This window comes from Astyanax mexicanus, chromosome 18, assembly GCF_023375975.1.
Source record: "Astyanax mexicanus isolate ESR-SI-001 chromosome 18, AstMex3_surface, whole genome shotgun sequence".
Classification (NCBI taxonomy): Eukaryota; Metazoa; Chordata; class Actinopteri; order Characiformes; family Acestrorhamphidae; genus Astyanax; species Astyanax mexicanus.
The window spans coordinates 15828830-15851285 of NC_064425.1; the positions used below are offsets into that span (position 1 = coordinate 15828830).

The 22456-nt window shown below is 37.0% G+C and overlaps 1 protein-coding gene across 1 annotated transcript; it reads left to right on the forward strand.

Moving 5' to 3' along the window:
- The first annotated feature begins 8140 nt into the window (after positions 1 to 8140).
- On the forward strand, positions 8141 to 21797 carry aipl1 (aryl hydrocarbon receptor interacting protein-like 1). The gene is made up of 6 exons (XM_007245928.4): positions 8141 to 8390; positions 9573 to 9752; positions 13082 to 13270; positions 16040 to 16216; positions 17940 to 18081; positions 19882 to 21797. Exons 1-6 carry the CDS (start codon positions 8295 to 8297, stop codon positions 20562 to 20564), a joined length of 1467 nt encoding a protein of 488 aa, XP_007245990.3. The 5' UTR covers positions 8141 to 8294; the 3' UTR covers positions 20565 to 21797.
- Positions 21798 to 22456: the final 659 nt, after the last annotated feature.

The window sequence follows — 22456 nt, forward strand, 5'->3', positions numbered from 1 at the left end:
ATAATAACATTATCACTAATAGGCACTAGCACACTAATAGAGGATGTGACCCTGAATCTGCTGTTTGAAAACAGACAGAAAATGAAAAAAAGAAAAGAAAAGAAAATGATAATGAAACAAAGCAAAAAAAAAAAAAATTCTGACTGTTAGTCTGAAAGTCGGAATGCAAAAATAGTGAACTAAATATAAACAAAATCATTATTTCCGGGGTGTACTCTATTTGGATTATTTACAATTTTATTACATTATTTACAATATACTATACATATTTTATTTATTTATTTATTTATTTTATTTTTTTTAAAGTAAGGTTACATCAAGGTTTTGAGTGGTTCAGCAGGCTAAGCGCTGCCATTATGATCGTGATATCGCTGGTTCGAATCCCAATCACGCAGCTTGCCTTCGGCTGCCGGAGCCTTGCAATTGGCCTTGCTCTCTCAGGGATGTCACTGAGCACAAGGCATCTGTGGGCTGATGTATCAGAACCTAGTTGCTGCACTATTCCTTATATACAGCTTACACATAAATCCATCCTGGTCACTTTTAGTCCAATCAGTTTTTCTGTAAGAAGTTACACTCTATATTTAGAAGTACTTTAGAAATGCACAAATCCGTCCTGCTCACTGTGTCTCTTTGCTGGCTGTGTAAGTTAGGCGCTGTGGTGGGCGGGGCGGTGAATGGCAGGGTGTCCAGGCCTCTGTCATGACCACTTGAGAGCTTCCTCAGTGATAACAGGCCAGTTTAGGCAGGATGGCCATAACAGCAGAGCTGCTCCACTCCACATGTGTGTCCTGCTGTGTGATTGGAGAGTGGGGTTTGTGTACAGTAAAGGCCAAAAGAATGAGTCTCTGGTGGGGGATGAGCCATTTCTAGCACCAGCCTCATCTCCGCCATGGGACGCCCCATCACCCACTGCCTTGCTGTGTTGGGTTAGCACAGTGTGTGTGTGTGTGTCATGTTTGGACATTCACAATATTTATCTTTCTCTGTCTGTGTCTCTTTCTCTCTCTCTCTCTCTCTCTCTCTCTCTCTCTCTCCCTCTCTCTTTGTCACAGATACATAGACAAACAATTTGCTACAGGGCAATTTTACATTTAAAATCTCATTTACAGTGGGGGAAAAAGTAGTCAGTCACCAATTGTGCAAGTTCTCCCACTTAAAAAGATGAGAGAGGCCTGTAATTGACATCATAAATAGACCTCAACTATAAGAGACAATATCAGTATTTGGTCACCTATAAACAAGCAAGATTTCTGGCTGTTACAGACCTGTAGCTTTTTCTTTAAGAGGCTTCTGTGTTCTCCGCTCATTACCTGTATTAATGGCACCTGTTTGACCTCGTTATCTGTATAAAAGACACCTACCTGCAACCTCAAACAGTCACACGCCAAACTCCACTATGATGAGGACTAAAGAGCTGTCAAAGGACACAAGAAACAAAATTGTAGACCTGGACCATGTGGGGAAGACTGAATCTGCAATAGGCAAGCAGCTTGGTGTGAAGAAATCTACTGTGGGAGCAATAATCAAAATAGGAAGACCTACAAGACCACTGCTAATCTCCCTCCATCAGGGGCTCCACGAAAGATCTCAGCCCGCGGGGTCAAAATGATCACAAGAACGGTGAGCAAAAATCCCAGAACCACACGGGGGGACCTAGTGATTGACCTGCAGAAAGCTGAAGCCAACATTACAAAGGCTATCGAAGCCAGTACATATCTGTGCACATCTGAAGTTTGCTAGAGAGCATTTGGATGTTCTGGAAGAGTATTGGGAGAATGTCATATGGTAAAATGAAACCAAATTAGAACGGTTTGGTACAAACAAAACCCATCGTGTTTGGAGGAGAGTAAATGCTGAGTTGCATTCAAAGAACACCATACCAACTGTAAAGCATGGGGGTGGCAACACCATGCTTTGGGGCTGTTTCTCTGCAAAGGGACCAGGACGACTGGTCCGTCTACATTAAAGAATGAATGGGGGGATGTATTGGGAGATTTTGAGCGCAAACTCAATCATCATAACCATCGGCAAAGGCACAGAAGTTGAAACGTGGCTGGGTCTTTCAGCATGGCAATGATCCCAAGCACACTGCCAGGACTGCAACAAAGTAGTGGCTTAGTAAGAAGCATTTCAAGGTTTTGGAGTGGCCTAGCCACTAGTTTAATCTCCAGACCTCAACCCTATAGAAAACCATTGGAGGGAGTTAAATTTCTGTATTGCCCACCAACAGCCCCAAAACATCACTGCTCTAGAGGAGATCTGCATGGAGGAATGGTCCAACATACTAGCTACGGTGTGTGCCAACCTTGAGACTTAAAATACTTTTTTCCCCACTGCAATTGTTTTTTTGAAGTAATATTCCAGATAATGTCTGCTGCATCTGTACTTTACACTCACAAAATGTACATTTTAAGAACTCTCTAGAGTAGACTGATCAGTTATTTATCTCAGTGTTACTGAGCTCTATTAAAGTATGACTAGACTGATAAATCTCTGTGCTGATTGGTCATTCATCTCAGTGTTGCTGAGCTCTACTACAGCATAAGTAGACTGAAAAATCAGAATCAGGTTATAGCAAATTGGTGCTCCATAAGGCACTTTCAGGTTTCTTGTTCAAGAAACATTCAGCACCAAGCCCGTGCAGCACCTGCCATTTGTTCCAGTGGGTTTTATAGTCTCATGACTTTATGAATGGGAAAGCTGTACTGTGCTCTGAGCACATATTGCATTACACAAACAGATCGCCATGCATTATTATTATTAGTCAGCTTTCCATGGCATCATTCAGGAGGATGCACGTGGTGTTCCCTGAAAAGCCACCCTTTCTGATAAAAGCGTGCACACAGCCGCACATCCACAAAAATCTGCCTGCGTGGGAGGGACTGACGCAGTCTCCATGACTCACTCTGACACCAGAGCTGACTTACAGCATCGTTAACGTCCTCTTGCGTGTGCGTGACAGGTGGAGAATCGCCCGGCCTGAGCCGCAGCCCCACTTACTGCCATTCTGCTGCAGCTGCACTATATATAACGGCTCCATTGCAGTAGGCCGGCAGCTTCTGCGCCGCTTCACTCAGACCATTAAACATCCCTCCGGACGGCCGAGGAAAATGAGCTTGACATTCGCAGGGTGTAATACCGGCCCGGCGTTTAAGCAGCTCTTCTTAATGTTTTCTCCTGATAAAAATATTCCTGTAAGCACTACCCCGAGGATTAAAATGTCACCGCATGTGAATCCCCAGCCCAAGAGAGTGAATGGAGGAATTCATTCATCCTCTGGTGGTTATTACACAAGATTGAAATTCAGCAGACGAGTCAGGCCTCTTTTTCTGACTAGTGATTCAGCACACACACACTTTTTCTATAGACACAGGCCTGTACCCATGGCAACACTGATGATGATGATGATTTGGAAAGTTATGTATGTGACGATGACAATAAAAAAAAAGAGGACCAACAGTGTCAAAACTAACATTTTCTAACATGCACCTCCAACACTTCCATGTTTAATAATGTGAAGGTATAAATATCAGCATTAAATAATTTCTGCTTGTGTTGTAATCAATAGCTGAGGCTACCGCCTGTTTCTAAATACACCAATCATTCAGTTAAACACACTTAGCAGAGTTTAAACTCCATCAGCAGTAAACTGTTCCACTGCATCTGAAATGTTCTGCTCATTATGCGTTTTTTTAACAGAGAGTAACCTGATAAAACCAAGTAAAATAGACCTTTTTTCCACAGTTGCTGCACCATCACATCCATCTCTGAATAGCAGCGTTATTTAATTTGAATAAAACAAAACAATTGGAGCCAAATCCTGTCTTTCTTCAGAGATCTCTAATTCAGTAAAATAAAGCAGGGCTGAATAGAAACAACTTAACACTTTTTTTCACAAATAATGGCTCACACTGTATTCATTCATACTAGAGACCACAACTAGATATTTTAAATTTAATAATAATAAAAAAACATGATAGAATGAGACCTTTAATGTTTTTAATGTTCTTAATGTTTTGATAAATGCAATTATTAAAGTACTTTACGTGGTATCATTGTTGCATCTAATGGTCAACAGTTCCATAAATTTTAAAAATAAAAATTTAGGAGGTTCGTTCTGCTATTAATATCTTGTCTGCAACACTAAATATCCTCTCAACAGGTTCACAAAAGGCAGGTAAGACCAGATATTTACATGCAACAGCTAGGTTTGGATGGATGGATGGATGGATGGATGGATGGATGGATGGATGGATGGATGGATGGATGGATGGATGGATGGATGGATGGATGGATGGATGGATGGATGGATGGATGGATGGATGGATGGATGGATGGATGGATGGATGGATAAATGAATGAATGGATACTTTTTTGATTCTGGACATGCAGGTATACATAGTACACAAAAGTTACAAAAAAGAAATTATATAATAATACAGATAAAAAATACAATAAAAATAAAGTATAAAAGTAGAGTCTTTTTTAGTGTGTGTATAATGCAGGTAGTGCATTACACACATACTAAAAAAATGTTTTAGTTTTCTTTCCAGAATAATAAAGGCTCAGCATTCTCAGCCAAAAATGGTGTACTCAAGTAAACTGGCAATACAAGAGAGACTGTCTGATAATTTTTCACAAAAGATCCGTTTTATAGAGTATGTTTTTTAATGTTAAAAATGTGTGGTCCATACAATAATATCTGTATGAAATTCAAAGTGTAACCATATGCAATATATACTGCAAAGCTTAATTGTTAAATACATTTTGATTATGTATTATGGATTCAAGTGTTCTTGTTTAAATGCTCAAAAGCTTGCCAAACCCAGGTATCAAACCCACAAGCCTGTCATCAATAACCCAGTGTTCAAACAACTGAGCCACCACTGCCCCTATGTGGAAGATGTGGAGCTGATCATGAAGTACTTACTGAGAAAAACAACCAGAAAAAAAACAAAAACATTTGCTAGTTGCTTGTTTGTAATCAACAATAAATTGATTCACATTCAGAGCTCGACATAATTTAATGTGTTCTGAATTATATGTATAGTAAAAAGCAGAACTGATGTTTGGATGAATCTGTTTTTAAGTATAAAACTGAAAGTGAGTCATCTAAAGAAATATAAGCTGTTCTTACTGTAAAGTTAATACTGAAACATCTGATATTATATTTAGTTACTGAGGCTTCATAATAACTCTACTTACTGTGCTTAATGATAATTTTAACTGGAAAATGACCTGGATAAAGAGTGATTTCTGACTTTTTGCACAGTAGTAATACAAAACCATTTATTTCTGCAGTTAAATAAGTTATTTATATTCTGAAACTTTGAGAGCTTTGGAGCATGTTCACTCTGTACTCTGAATAATTTTAGATCAGTTTTAAGGGGAATCAACCCTAAATTCTGCATGATTAAAAAATAGACATAACTAGACCATTGTAACAAAATGAAAGATTTGGAGGACATGAAATTGTTCATTTGTATGTAGGAAAATATTGGTTTTAAAATGTAAAAAAATCAGAAAAGTGCCAGTTTTATTATTTCTATTTATTATTTTCTTTTAGAATTACAGCTAAGGTTTTCAATAATGTTTCTTATCAAACATGAAACTTTTATATGTAATGCTCAAGATATAGCTGCGTAATATTTGGCAGAAATTTCACAAACAAATGCTGGCATGTTAAGGGGTTAAAGTAATGTACCTTAGGGTACACTGATTCATTCCCCTTTACACTAGTGTACAGCTAGGATGACAAAGTTCTTCCTGATCTTGATAAATGTTCTACTTGGGTCAGAACATAGATAGCAGGGTTCTGAGTGGAGGCCAGTGTACAGTGTACCTTTGTACAGTGATTTATGGTGTACGTCTTGTACTCTACAGGTCTTATCTGTGTGCAGTTATGAGGAATTATGTAAAATGGTCAGTGTCCACTGTTTATGCTCCTGTTTTAACACATAACTGTGCTTAGAGCACATAAATGCCTGTGAATAGCCTCCACTAGAGGGAGACAGCCTGTGCTGTAGAAACTGCTTGGCTTTCTTCCAGGCTCTCCTTCTGAACTGTTGTGCAATAGCAATTTCCACATGATTTGAGGAATGCAAGTACACTTTGTCATTTCAGGAAGTAATGCAGGCTTCCTTTTAAAGGAAGGCCGCTCTCAGTCCCCTCCCCAGAGAGCAGCAAGTCAGTCCAGCTGGGGCTGATGTACTTTCCTGTTCAAAACTCTTTGCCCCAGTAGAATCTGTATTGGATGTTTAAAACGGTAACTTTTAACAGGAAAAGGAAAAAATAAAAGCTTTGAACTTTAGAGTGAACAGCGTTAACTGCGCAACATTTAATGCCCAGTCATTTTCCATTAGTGCACACTCGTATTCCCACAACGCAAAAAAATACATAAATAAAAACGGATGGAGTTTAAACTTTGCTAGGTAAAATATTACGCACTTTTTGACTGACACGTACACAGTGTTCCAAACACGGCTAGTTAAAACTGCAACTGCGCTAGGCTAATCAACGCGAGGCCTCCTCTGTACTGCGGCACAGTGTTGGGAAGCTGTGGAGCAGATGGGCCGCTCAGGCGCTTTTCTCAGCAGGAGCTCGCAGGGCCACTCCGTACACACACCGCACACATTCCAGCTGTCAGCCACACGTGCAGGCCAGGGTCACAGGGTCCACGCTCCCTCTTCACTCCGGCATGTTAGCACGGACCACCGTGGAGGCTGTCAGACAGAGAGGAAGGAGTACTGGGCTGTCTCCCAGGTGCTCTGTGTGGGGGCCACCACTTCAGGCCAGGAGAGTAAATCTCTGACTCACCCTGAACCAAGATTCAGTTCACTTCTTTATTACGTGATTCAGTGCATCATGGAATCTCAAAGTGATTCAGTCTGATTCTTTAATAATTATTAATGATTATTAATTCTGTAATTAGAAGAAACCCTTTAGAATAACCCACTGTTCTAACAACTGAGCCACCACTGCCCCTATTGGACAGCAGTGATATGGATTATTTGGAATAAAACAACAATGTTCATTTGACTCATATACCTATAAATCGCGGAATCCGAGAAACTGGTTCATAAACTGAAGTGGTCTTTTTTGGTATTTTTTTCAGATCCGTATATGTTTTATATATATATATATATATATATATATATATATATATATATATATATATATATATATATAATATCAGTGGACTGTGGTTCATATTTTGTCATAGCCAGAGCATAAGATTGGACAGCATAATTTTTGTTTTACAGCATTAAAATTTCCATTTAACTTAATTTATTTGGTTGGTAATGGCTTACTTCAAATCTATGCTGTCTACCTGAGTGGACACATAAATAAGCCATTTGAGGGGGGAAAAAATCCTGATTTGTGTTGTCATAATTCATACATGAATGGGTTAGGAAGTTTAACTTACACTCTAAAAAACAGAGGTACGATATGAGTACTTTTTTGTACTCGAAGGTACACTCTTCATAATTGTACCCTCAAAGGTACAATACTGGTCTTTACAGGGTCAGATTTGTTCCCTCTGAAGTACAAAGTCATTTCTAACAGAAATAAGTACGAATTTGTACCATTTAACCAGCCAAAGGGTACATTTAGTATTCTGCATCACTGTACTAATAAACAGTATGTATTTAAATTGCACATTTTTTATTTAAAAGCCAGACAATTTTGGATCATCTAGTTTTTGAGCCATATTTACTTGATGATAATGTTTATAATCTTTATAATCTTTACTGGCACAAAAACCATGGGTACAAAAAAGGACTTTCACTGAAAGGTACTTTTTTGTACCTTGATGAAAGGTACAGCCCCAGCGACGAGCTTTGTACTCTTTTAAGTACAAATCTGTACTTACATTTCTTAGAGTGTAACATATTCCAGTTGATCTGTGGAATAGCTAAAATTACCACATATGTTTATTACATTTTGCGTTTTTTAAGTTTTTAATACTACAAAGCAAATGCATTAAAATCATTGACCCATTGATACACTTCTTACCCTTCTAGTAAAACATGTTCCAGACGTTTCTGCGTGTGTCTGGACGTGGGTTAAAAGTGCTGAGTGAAGCCCTTCTGTGGATGATGGGGCTGGGGACAGGCCGGGCTGCCGGCTTTAATCCTGTTATCCCTGTCCTTTAATCCACACCACACTGCTCCAGCCAGCCCTCATACCTCAACCCAGACCTGCTGTGCACAAAACACACTTCTCGACACACACACTGAGCTACAGACACACATACATCATATAAACATACACACACGCTCAGAGACAGCATGGAGGACAGTCTGCTGCTGGGTGTGGAGGGGGTCAAGAAAACCATCCTGTATGGAGGAACCAATCAGATTCCCAAATTCATGGCTGGATCAAAGGTAGGACCTAATGTACAATACCGTATATAGATATATAGACAGTTCTACTGTAATGATTATGCTTGTTATGCCATATAGCCATGATTAATTATTTAAATGGTCATGTTTATTAAGAACACCTACAGACTGTAATAAATATGTTGCTTAAATTGCACCAAATTGCTAAGTCACTCATTCCTTAGCTATCCAGCAGTGGTCCGTGTCTACGGATCTTAGAGAAGCCATTGGTTAAAAACTAGGGGAGGGAGGTATGGCTCTAAAATAATATCACAATAATTCATGGTATTTTTGCGATATCAATATTCTTGGTGATATGAAAAAACACTGAATTTTTAAAGAAAAATATTTCAAAAATTCACTACAGCAATAAAATTGAAATTAAATTGAATTATTGCATACGATATGATATGGCACACCCCTAAATGAGATATTCATTTTTTTTTATTAAAATAACAAAAAAAAATTAAGAATTTTCATCAAATTGTAACAGAAGTCAATGATCCAGAATGTCATGATACTAATAATAATCTCCAAATATGTCCATATATCCAGGATTAAAATAAAATCAATGATACTGAACAGATATAATCTGTCGCTAATAGATGTATATATATATATATATAATGCTAAAAACAGCAAAAAAAGTAGTACTCTGATTAGGCCTGTCACAAAAAAATTCCATTATCGACTTATCGTTTAAAAAATGGTATTTGAAAATCGTGATATCGTCTATTGTTGTCATTTTAATGTTTGTTCACATATATAACAGTGAACAGTATTTTAGCCAGTCATGCTGAATGAACAATTCTTTAATAACTGTGACTCAATACAAACAGTGTGGACTGCAGTAAGTGAAGAAAAAAATATATATTTTCCAAACTATAATTATTTAAAATGCATTGTTGTATTTAAAAGAGTATAATTGCTTTGTTCTGCTATAGTATTATCATTGTCAATGAAATTTAAATGGTTAAATGAATTTCTCGAATGATATATTGTCCACAAACAAATGTTATGTGATGTGATAATTTGGCACAATATTTCAGTGTATTCTCGATATTAAAAAATGTTGGTGATTTTATTGCATACGATACAATATAGCACGTTCCTAATGAGAATAAACATGTTTTACTCATAATCATTAAAACCTACATCAAAAGTTTGTTATTCTATGGCTCACAGGTGACCTTCCACTTCCGGACCATGCTGTGTAACGATGATCGAACAGTGATAGACGACAGCAAAAAGGTGGGCGTGCCCATGGAGATGGTGTTTGGGAACATGTTCAAGCTGGACGTATGGGAAATCCTGCTCAGGTCTATGCGTATTGGAGAGGTGGCAGAGTTCTGGTGTGATATCATTGTGAGTATCCGAGTTTCTGTTGAGTCCAGTGAGTCCAGTCTACTGATTAGGTTTGGATAACAAGAGTGTGACTTCTGAATTATAAGTGAAATATGGTTTGAGTGGTATAAATGAACATTACTGTGTAATTAATACAGAAGTCCCAAGTCTCTCGGAAGTTGTGGGAGTCTACCGCATACCAGTAACGGCTCTCTGATGCCTGCAGGTCAGATAAAATCTCCAGGAATCTGCAACGAGTGGCCCAAGAGTGAACACAACGCACACGCAGGCGACACACACTTTTTTCCCCCACCCAATTGCGTATGGGAAAGAGAGATCGAGAGGGAAAGAAAGGCGCTCCCCTGGTGTGCATAATTATGAATCACATACAAAATATGTGAGAGGGTTCTGATTGGCCTGTTCTCTGCAAGGTGTCTGTGAGTCAGCCGATCAGTTTTTAGCGTGGGCGGGCAGTGTTTTTGGAAGGGATGCGTTCAAGAGCATCATGGCTCCCATCAAAACTCATATAACCTCTGACTACTCTAAAGTATATACACGTCTGATGAAATAACGTACAGTTCGTAATAGTGATTTTGGCTCTGGAAAAAATAAGAGACCACTTAAAAAGAATGAGTTTTTTTGATTTTACCAAATTGAAAACCTCTGGAATATAATCAAGAGGAAGATGGATGATCACAAGCCATCAAACCAAGTTTGAATTTTTGCTTGAATTTTTCCACCAGGAGTGGCATAAAGATATCCAAAAGCAGTGTGTAAGGCTAGTGGAGGAGAACATGCCAAGATGCAATGATTAAATGATTAAAACAGGGTTATTCCACCAAATATTGATTTCTAAACACTTAAAACTTTATGAATATGAACTTGTTTTCTTTGCATTATTTGAGGTCTGAAAGCTCTGTATCTTTTTTGTTATTTTGATTGTTTTTATGATTTTCTGCAAATAAATGCTCTAAAAGACAGTATTTTTATTTGGAATTTGGGAGAAATGTTGTCTGTAGTTTATAGAATAAAACAACAATGTTCATTTTACTTAAACATACACCTATAAATAGCAAAATCAGAGAAGCTCATTCAGAAACTGAAGTGGTCTCTTAATTTTTTACCAGAGCTGAACATGTATACCTCCCTGAAACTTGGAATGTCTCTTAATATGACAACAACAGCTCTTACAGTAATAACAGTAGCTGACCTGCAGGACTTTGGAGCTGTGAGGCACTTTTTAGTAAATTGTCAGGAATTTGGGAAAAGACAGCAGCAAACAACCCACCAGCTGACCAACTCTAGCCTCCTTTTAAAGCCTGAGCAAAAGTCAGAGATACTATTCAAACAGATCAGTCACGTTCATTATCTGGCAGTGGGAGAACTGTAGTGGGGCGGCTTGTGTAAATGCGCGGAGTATGACGTGGGTTCCGGACCCGCGGGGGCTCTGCACAGGCTGTATTGAATTAAAGCTGAAAGTAAACACTCTAACCTTTGTACAGTGTCAGTGCGGCTCCTGAGAGGACACAGCGAGCTGTTGACATTTTGGTCGGTAAACTTTATGGCGGGACATTCATGTCCAGCACTAGTGTAGGCCTCAGAGGAGTGAGTGTGTTGTAGGTTAGCCTGACTGACGGCTTGAATGGATAAAGAGGGATTAAAACGAAGCTGCTCCACCTCGTGTAATCATTATTATGCAATACTGTCAACATTGCCTCCCCAACCCAACTCACCCACATCTCACAGCAGCTGCTTTAGAGCTTTATAGGACAACTGAGCTCCTCCTGACCACTACCTTTCACTACCTTTTAGAAAAGTCCATTTTGCATATATACACTACTGATCAAAAGACTTAGAACACCCCATTTTTTTCTTGATTTTTGCAATTTAAGCTCTTCAGGTCCAGAAATACAAATAACCGAACATCCCACAAGCTTAATCTGTGCTTCAGAGGAATTTAGACAACATGCTCAAAGGCATCAAATAAAAGAACTGCGACATCATACCACACAAAACAAACAAAATGATATAAAAGCTTCTATATCAAAACAACATGAACAACAAAACAGTCACTAGAGACATACACATTATTTAGAAAACTAGACCAGTAATGTTTCTTAATGTTTTAGGGATATTTAAGACCCTCTGAGAGAGCAGAGAGGGCTAATGACGGTTCCCCACTGGTCAGTGTAACACCTATCAGTTCAATTTTCTGACTGTTTCAGGCTAAATTTGAATATAGAAAACTGGGTATAAAACGTCATTATTTCATTTTTGTCCATTTAATTTGGTGAAAATATATTGATCTGTTTTTTTCCATCTTAAGTTTTTCATTTCTACCTTTTACTAACAATACTGAACTTTTTTTTTTTAGGTGTTTCCATTTTTGCATCTTCTAACAAAAATGTGATTGTTTAATGCAACTTACTTTTGTTACAAGATGAAAAAATCTGAAAACTGAGACAAAAAAGATTTTTTTTTTTTTCCTGAATCTTTCCTGAATCCTGATTCTAATTGTTAGGTGCAGAAATAAATATCTAAAAAAAAGTGGAAGAATGGATGAAACCCCATTTATTCTATACTATACCAAATGGTAAGAGTTCAATAATAAAGAAAAGGTTTTACATTTAATTTTCTACTTTTGAGTTCAGACTTGATCAGACAATTAAATTAATAAACATACACTGATCTCCACTGCCTGCAACACACCCATTCAAACAGTAACACAAAAACAGGCAACTTTATTTAACCCTTGTGTGGTGTTCATATTTTTGTTACTCGTTTACTTTGTTACTTGTATTTAATTCAGCAAAATTAAGCAATTTTACATTAAAATGCTTTACACATGCTTGCTTCACCTAAATTGCAAGCAATATAAACAGCTTACATGGTTAATATATTCCCTTTACCTTTCTTATGTTACATTTCTTTCAAAAAGTGCTACTCTTTTTTTTATTAGTTTTTTAATAAAATGTGAAAGAAAATGAATTAAACTCAAGTTATGAGTAGAACATTTGTTTAGTTTCAAATTTACAAATGAAGCAATGTTTATTAGCTCTTGGCCAAACAGACTGTATGTAATATAAATGGTTGGGGGGGGGGGGGGGGGGGGGGGTGTACAGTGTGTGTTTATCGAAAATGTGTTCTGATATGTTTCTCACAAAAAATGAGCCAATGCCAATGAGTTTCAGTTAGAAAAAATATATTTTTAGTATCATTTGATGAAAAATGAAAACCACACAAGGGTTATCTGTTTTTGTCATTTTGTCTATTTTATTAATGTGTGTAAACACTAGGCCTCTGACTGTATTAGGGTCTGTTTAATAGTCTGATTGTCTGTGGTTGGACAGCACACTGGCATGTATCCCATGGTGGCAAAGAGCCTGAGACGCATCGCAGAGGGTAAAGACCCTACGGACTGGCACATCCACACCTGCGGCATGGCCAACATGTTCGCCTATCACACCCTGGGCTACGACGACCTGGACGAGCTTCAGAAAGAACCTCAGCCTCTCATATTTGTGCTGGAACTGCTAAAGGTCAGTGGTCAGTGCGGGTTCAGCTTTTGAGGTGGATTTTTAAACCATTAAAGCTGTTATTATAATTATAGATACCAATGTACTGTATACTGAATACTGTAACAGAAACCATGGTTATGGTTACTGACATTACTTTATACGGTTTGAAGTGTGAGATAATGTGCTTTTTGGTGTCCTCAGCTTAATTGTTTGTCTAAATGAAGATTTACTCTGAATGAACACATATCTTTTTATCCTTTTGTATATTTTACATATACGATTTATTTGATGTGATGCCTGGTTAAGTTGAATAATTTTTGAAGTAGTTAAATATTGCAATGAACTAATGATTTTTGAAATATTAACTATGTTTTTAAAATTAATTCATGCAGTTTGATTATTCATGTAAATATATTTACATAAAAAATCAGGCTATTTAGGTGTGTCCAAGAATTCCTTAGCCACTCTTTTATCCTGGGATAAATGCCCCGTTAAGTACGTAACCTTTACACTGTTTTATGTTTTAAGGGAACGATGACACTTTCTGCTTAATGTTCAGCAATTAATTATATTTATTTCACATAATATTACTCATATAATATTCGTATATAATTCGTAATATAAGAGGTAAATCTTAAGCTGTCCACTCTATTGTGGTGAAATATCATATCAATTAAATTCCCTGAATCTATCCTGTATCCTGATTCTAATTGTTAGGTGCAGAAATATAAATATATAAATTAATATAAATAAAAAAATAAATGTAGGAAATCAAAATGTATCTATGAAATAGAGCACGGTTATTAGGAACAACTTGATCATGTTTGCAACTCAGGTCAACCATGTTTTTTTTAATTAACATTTTTTTAATACTATATTTTTTTTCACTATATTGTCGTAATGGGGGACAGAAAAAAAAAGATTCAAAATAAAAATTGATTAAGCTGGGGAAATCCTATAAATATGATGAATAATCTAAATAATAATAAAATAAATCGTATTAAGTCTTATTTTTGAGGGCCAAAAGACGCAGTAATTGAAAATTGATAACTGATAAATGATAATAACCCAACCATTTGTATTATGCCAATTACATGCCAGCTAAAACACAAAAATAAAGAAGGTGAGACACCAAGAATTAAACCTTCAGAGACTCATTAACAGAAAGCCAGCTATTAAACAAGCACACGTATAGAAATCTCATGGCCCTGTTGTTTTGGTAGTTTTTTTTAGTAAATGTGAATTAATAACACTTCACACTGCTAATAATATATTCTCACTGCTGGAGAGAGCAGAGGAAGTAGACCAGTACACACACCATAAAAATACTGCTCATAAACGGCCACTAGGTTGAGCTAGGGAATAATTTTCTGTCTAAAGGCCCCTAAGAGCAAGACTCCACAACCCACGCTTTCACTTTATGCCCCATTTATGAGAAGAAACTAAACCAAGCTTTTTTTTAAGTTTCTGAAACTGTGAAACTGTTAGACTTTCATTTTATATTATGTATATATTATGTCTTATTACAGTTTTTGCCAAATGTTTAAACGAATTTCTAGAAACTTGACTCAGTTTCTCAAAACTCTAAACACAAACTGAAAATGATTAACTGCTTTGTTCACTCTAAAAAACAGAGGTACGATATGAGTACTTTTTTGTACTCGAAGGTACATTCTTTATAATTGTACCCTCAAAGGTACAATATTGGTCTTTACGGGGTCAGATTTGTTCCCTCTGAAGTACAAAGTCATTTCTAACAGCAATAAGTACAAATTTGTACCATTTAACCAGCCTAAGGGTACATTCAGTATTCTGCATCACTGTACTAATGAACAATATATATTTAAATTGCACATTTTTTATTTGAAAGCCAGACAATTTTGTATCATCAAGTTTTTGAGCCATATTTAGTTGATGATAATGTTTATAATCTTTATGATCTTTACTGCCACAAAAACCATGGGTACAAAAAAGGACTTTCACTGAAAGGTACTTTTTTGTGCCTCAATATAAGGTACAGCCCCAGCGACGAGCTTTGTACTCTTTTAAGTACAAATCTGTACTTATATTTCTTAGAGTGTTGAAACTCCACAAATCTCTAACAAAACTGATTCCTTTCACCAAAACAACACACACAGATATTCATATGCTTATCTCCTGCAGAGCATCAAATAAACACTGACAAGATAAATTCAAAGCACTATAATCAGAAGTATTTGGTTTTGTTTTTGACTTCATGAGGCCACTGTACAAATTCAAATGCAAACACAAGTCCATGGAAATATGTTGGCTTTCTGTTCTTTATATTTATTTGGTGCAGTGTAGGACACCCCCCCCCCCCCCCCATTTAGCATTACAGTACTACATGTATATGCCACACAAATGTAAACCATATTTACTGTATGTAGTTTGTTGCAAAACTGTAATTTTCACTCATGTAAGTACAATAAGAAACATGACAAGGAAAATCAGTTCACATGCAAAGATGTAACAAAAATGTATTTATTATTATTTATGTATTTGAAGGTCAGTGATTCTTAAGTGACCAAGGTGTTCTAAATGATGCAATTTGTGTTTAGGGATTTGAAAAGCTGTGATTTATTTGAGTTGAGTAAAGCTGATAATATTTGAGTGAGAACATGTGGAATTGTGCTCAGAGTTTGGAGTTGACACGTGAGCTTCATGTTTTTGGATTTGTGTGCAAAGTTCCATATTTTGTGTGTATACAATGTGGAAAAACTGTAAGTTTGCATGTCTGTGTGTGTGTGTGTGTGTGTGTGTGTGTTTCAGGTTCAGCAGCCGAGTGAGTATGAAAGGGAGACCTGGGCTATGAGTGACAAGGAGAGGCTGAAGGCTGTGCCCGTGCTCCACGGCCAGGGCAACAAATTATACAAAATGGGCCGCCTGGAGGAGGCCATGAACAAGTACAAGGAGGCCATCATTTGTGTAAAGAATGTCCAGACAAAGGTGAGAGAAGGCTGATGTGTGTATGCCTTTCAGAACCTGCATCCATTACAGTGGACATAATTGAGATGTGTTATCCATCAGAATAGACCATGAACCAGCCAGTAAACAAGTATACAAGCCAAAGAAAGAGTAGGTTAGCCCCGCCCACTGCACTGAAAAAACAAAACAAAATAAAAACAACAACTCACAGATATTAGGGTATGGCATCACTACAACTAAAGAGACAAAGTAATAAGAGCCCATAATCCTATAGTTAATTTTATAGTTAAGGGATGGTAAGTAAAACTATAAAGTGAATATCAAATAGTAAATATTAATAAAGTTAAACACAGGGTTTCAATGCAATAGACATTAAACAAGTAATTAAATCTTTTAGTTGATTGGATTTCGTGTTTTTATATTTTATATAAGAATATATATATTTTTTTGTGTGCATTACAGACAGAAAACAGCCTTCTTATATCTTATATTTTTCAATCAATTGAACATAATTCAAGTCTGAAAGGGTTACAAAATTTAATGTTTTCATTTAGCAATTTTGCTTAGCACTCTCCACTGTAGGAGTGGCCCAAAAATAAAAAAATATATATATTTTTGCGATAAGAAAATTCTTGGCAATGTGATGAACACATACATATTTTAGTAAGTTTAGGAATATACAACTGCAACAAAATATATGTTAAAAACCTACACTTATTTGTATTTTATAAAACAAAATCAATTTATCAAGGCTATAAAACAATAATAAATAAACAAGATAAACAATGTAATGTAGAATTAATGCAATTTAACAACAAAATCTACCAAAAAACTAAAGAGCAGGATATAAAGTGCACACATATAAACTATGAACATAAACTATAAAAAAAACAAAAATCCTTAAAGTTTTACAGTAAACAGCGAAACAATTGCAAAATTATCTCCTTCGTAATATACAAAACACCATAAACAAAAAGTGCACAGTATATTTAAAACATACTGTAGATCAACATTAAGATTTATTGAGGTAAAAAGACTGCTATTTATCATAATCGCCAATAATAATCTCTCTGTTACTGAAGGTTAATCAGCTTCAGTGAGTCCACTGAATTTCTTATTTTTTAAGTTATTAGGACTTAATTACACTAACATGCCAAAAGTAATGAGATAGCAACATGTAAATTAACCATAAAGTGTTACCTCAAGGAATGGATTGGGAATGCCCGCACCTGTAGAAGTTGTGAGGAGTTTATCTAGAGAGTGAGGTTAAATACTGACCTGTGTGCTCATGGCAAGGCTATGTAAATTATTGAGAGATTTCAGGAGAGGCCTGAATTTAACATTCCTTCTTTCTCAGTGTCAAATTTATTTGGGGAATATGATACAGAAGGAGTTCAATGCAGGAGAACCCACTCAAATGTCCTTCAGTGCAGCCAGTGCAATATTCTTTAGCTTCCATATTACCTGGCAAAAAGTCATGCGGCATAATACCTGCTCCTGACAGGTCAATTATGGCATGACATGTTTTTTTTATTAGTTCATAAATGCCAAAAAATAAATAGGTTTTACTGGGTTCTGTGACCTTGCTTAAAGATGTTTGTAGGCCTTTATTTTTAGTGTTGGACAAAACTAAATTAGTATTTTTTTATTATTGTGGTCATGTTATTATATGGCTTATATTATGTGTGTGTGCTCTGTGTGTGTGTGCTTTGTGTGTGTGTGTGCTCTGTGTGTGTGCTCTCAGGAGAAGGCCTGGGAGGCCCCCTGGCTGAAGCTCGAGAAGATGGCCAACACTCTCACGCTCAACTACTGCCAGTGTCTGCTGAGCAAGGAGGAGTATTATGAGGCCATTGAGCACACCACGGACATCATCAACCAACATCCTGGTATGTAGGGTACTACAGACAGTACCACTCTAAATATATACACATTCATTTTACACTACCATTTAATGTGGTTAATCAGCAAACGGCTCTGGGTAAGAATGTAATTTGGGCTATTCCACCAAATGGGTACCATTTGCAAGTTGTAACTCTTCCAAAATAAACTTATTTTTTTTGTTTACCTCTTTTTTTTTACTTCTGAATCTAATAACACATGCATTTAACTATTCAAAACATGTACTGGTCAAACCCAGGCAGCTTTACTTAATTTTCTACAAGGTTTCTTAAGCCAAAGATGGTTAGAAAACTTATGTGACATTTAAAAAGCATGTTTAAAAGCAAGTCCACTGATTCCTTTGCTTTTCTCTCTCGAAAAAAGCCTTTATTTTAAAGAAATGGTTGACACTCAAATCCTGTTACTGGAACTCACTCCTGTTACTTTTTTCATGTTTTGAGTAACAGGAATGAGTTTTTAGCATAGAATTAACAAAAACATTAAAAATAGCTAAATGCTAAATGGCAGCTATGCTAATAGCATTAGGATACTGAGCACATTTGAGTGATTTTCTCAAAATTTGTATTAAAAAAAAAAAAAAACAAATAAAATCTAAGAATTAATTTAGGTAACAGGACAGAGTGTTGATCTCTTTAGTCATAGTTGCAATAAGATCAAATATACAGAACAGTAACAGGACTGAGTGAAACCCAGGGACACAACTAAAATGTGTATTTTAAATTAAATATTATGGATTTATTATGAAAAAAATATTTCAAAGCAAAGATGGGATTTGGAGTCACGTGACAATGCAAAAAAATACATCTTTGAAGGATTTTAATAATTATATTTATTTGTAAAGTTTATAGTTAGAGAGTGGGGACAGGTAACAAATGCTATTTTTTTAGTGTTCTATGTAGTTTTTATTTATTTTTTATTTTTTTATAATTTTATTTCAGATTTTTCCCATTTTCTCCCCAATTTACACGGCCAATTACCCAACTCATTAGGACTCCCCCTATCACTAGTAATGCCCCAACACACCAGGAGGGTGAAGACTAACACATGCTTCCTCAGATACATGTGAAGCCAGCCACCGCTTCTTTTCGAGCTGCTGCTGATGCCGCATTGCCGAGCAGGCAGCACGCTCGGAGGAAAGCGCAGTGGCTCGGTTATGATACACCAGCTCACAGATGCCTTGTGCTGTGGACATTACCGTAGGAGTGATGTGGGGAGAGAGCGCTAACTACCCACCTGGAAGGAGCAGGGCCAATTGTGCTCCCTCTGAGCACCGGCAGCTTAATGGCAAAGCTGCATGAGCAGGGGTTCAAACCTGCGACCTCCCGCTTATAGTGGCAGCGCTTTAGACCACTCGGCGCCCCAGTTTTTATTCATTTAATCATCAAAGTTCAAATATTAAAGGATAGGCTTTTGGGTTCTGATTTTAAAATGATAAATGCATATTAGCATGTGTCCAAGCTCTTTTAACCTCTTAAATGTTGTTTTTTAATGTTCTAAACTATGCACACACGAACATTAAAAGTACCATATAGCCACAAGAATGTTACAACACAAATACTACCATATGATATAATAAAAGCATAGCATAGGATATAGGATTTAATTTAATAAGATAGCAGTATGTAAATTGATCGTAAAGTGCTGCTTTAGGGGATGGCTAAGGAATGCCCACACCTGTAGTGTTGAGTGTGTTATCTTTCATTAGACATGACCCAACTCGTAGGACAGGACACTAGTTCCAATTAGCATGTTCTGCATTATTTAACAGAACTGTTTGTGTTGTTTAGGGACAATCAAAGCCTTCTACCTGAGGGGTAAAGCACACATGGAGGTGTGGAACGAGGCGGAGGCCAAGGCTGACTTTCAGAGGGTGTTGGATCTGGACCCAGGTATGAAGAAGCTGGTGAAAAAGGAGCTGACTGTTCTCAGCATGCGAATGGAGGAGAAGAGAGAGGAGGATAGACTGAAATACAAGGGGATGTTCAGCGGAGCAGCACCAGCAGCAGCTCAATCAACTTCAGAACAAACACCAGGAGAGATGACCACAGACCTGGAATCTCCAGACAAGCCAACCACAGAACGAGGACTTCCAATACAAATGAGTCTAGAGGAAGTGACTCCAGAAGAAATGAGTCTTCAAGAAGAACCTCCTGAAGAAATGAGTCTAGAGCAAGAATCTACAGAGCACACTCATCCAGAACAAATACCTCCAGAAGAACTATTTGCAGAACAAGAAACTCCAGAACAAGAATCAGTTCTAGAAGAAACAGTTCCAGAACAAGAATATATTCCAGACGAATTAATACTAGATGAATCAATTCCAGAAGAAATCATTTCAGAGGAATCCATTCCAGAAGAACAATTTCCAGAGCAAGACATTGCAGAACAAGCAACTCAGGAAGGGTCAATTTCAGGAGAAGAATCTCCGGAACAAGAAAGTACAAGACAAGCAACTCCAGAACAACCATAAGAAGAAGCATCAGAACAAAAGATGCTAGAGATGACCCTAAGGGATGCTGAAGACTCTTGAAGGCACATAAAAACATGTCTGACAAATATTTGTTGTTTTCCTATTTAGTGTTAAATACAGACATAAAAAAGTTTAAGTGTTTTTGTTCCAGTAAATGTTATATGTGCCCATTAGAATTTAGTTTATTTAGTATATTTACACATTGTTACACATTTACTTCTTGAGTGGCATCATATTGAAGACTATTATAGTAGAGCTGAAATTGTGATAAAGCAATTTGCTTAAATGTAGTGCCTGAAGTGGAGCAAAAAAGTGCTGATTTTCCCCAGACAGCATAATTGGCCATGCTCATTCTGGATGGGTAGATGGGACTATCTGCTGGCCAGCCCAGACATCCACTGGCTGATGTCTCAGAGTGAAGGACCTGGTGATTTCCTTATGGAAAAAGGGGCAGTGGCTGGCATTACATGTATCAAAGGGGGCATGCACTTGTCCTCACCCCTATTGCCAGGAGCATTATATGGCTATGAAAATTGGGTAAAACCATTAACTGTTTTACGGTTTGTGAAATGTCCTGAAATTAAAATGTAAAAAATCTTAAGACATCCTGATTGGTTTTCCCTGCTTTAAATAGCTAGACTGACTCTCTGTTGTCTCACCTTTTTCCTGTGAGATTCTGATTGAAAATAAGAAATATGTAATAGTTTTGTTGCAAATTTTGACTCTTTTCCAGTTCATGCAACAAGAAGGTGAGGCATAAAAAGGACTATTTAATTATACGAAATCCAGGAAATGTTTGATGTAGTAGCAGCTTTGCATTGAGTAGAATGTAGAAGTGTCACTACTGTATACCAATGCGAATCAGCCCACTTCAAGCACTGAATAAATGATTGCAATGAATGTAATACGTATATATCTGAACTTTTATATCGTCGCTGTCCTATGAAAAACACTTATCTCCATTTTTGTCGATTTTTAGTTTACTACATAATTTGAACATACAAACTTTCCCTTACACTGTGCCAAAATTTCTTGATGAACGGACCAATAGAAACTCTTCAAAATGACCTGAAATAAGCTCTTTTTACATTGACTTCCATTGAAAGTTGACAAGGTTTTTTCTCTCTCCTGTAAAGTTGCTGTTTTGGAGATAAGTGTTTTTCATTGGACAGCGACGATATGCAGCTGAGCAGCATTATGTAATAAAGCCAATCCAGACTACTCCTGTGAAAATGTGCTTATTCTTGTGTAAGTAACAACCTTACTTCACTTTCATTAGCGTTCTGCTAAATCAAAGATGCTGGCACGGTCGCAAGGACAGTTTTGTGTGCATCTTTAAAATTCACCTCGGCTGCAGGCAGTAGTGCTGACGCTGTCGTTAGTCAAATTTGAGTGCAGATGCCAATATTGCCTGCAAGTCAAAGGAGAGGAACTTGCCTGTTTTAATAGTTTAAAAGTTTCTGGAGAAGTTATACTCATTACATCATACTCATGAACAGCTTTTTATGAACCAAATGTGATTATTATGATCATTATTATGCTCCTATATTCAGCAGTATTGGACTAGACTGGAAATACATGTACAAACATTTGTAGACACACCAGTGTTACCTACTTTACGGTATGGTACTTGCTGACAAATGTGCCATATTGCCAGTATTGTAAGCATAAGCATCCTATACCCCATCTACAGGAAGTACATAGTCTGACGTAGTGTACTGTATATATAGACAATCATACTATCATTTAACTAGCAAATACTTACAATACTTACTTACACTTACAATAGCTAGGACTTCTCATATGACTTAACACTAGCATATTTCCTGCAAAAAGTGGAGGGGGGCTCGTCCGGGATCGTGGAATCTGGACCTGAAGAATGGCTATAAACA

Coding starts and splice junctions, on each gene's coding strand:
- aipl1 (XM_007245928.4), top strand. CDS start 8,295: ATGGAGGACAGTCTGCTGCTGGGTGTGGAGGGGGTCAAGAAAACCATC. Junction 9,753..13,081: donor AGTTCTGGTGTGATATCATT/GTGAGTATCCGA, acceptor GTGGTTGGACAG/CACACTGGCATGTATCCCAT. Junction 13,271..16,039: donor TTGTGCTGGAACTGCTAAAG/GTCAGTGGTCAG, acceptor TGTGTGTTTCAG/GTTCAGCAGCCGAGTGAGTA.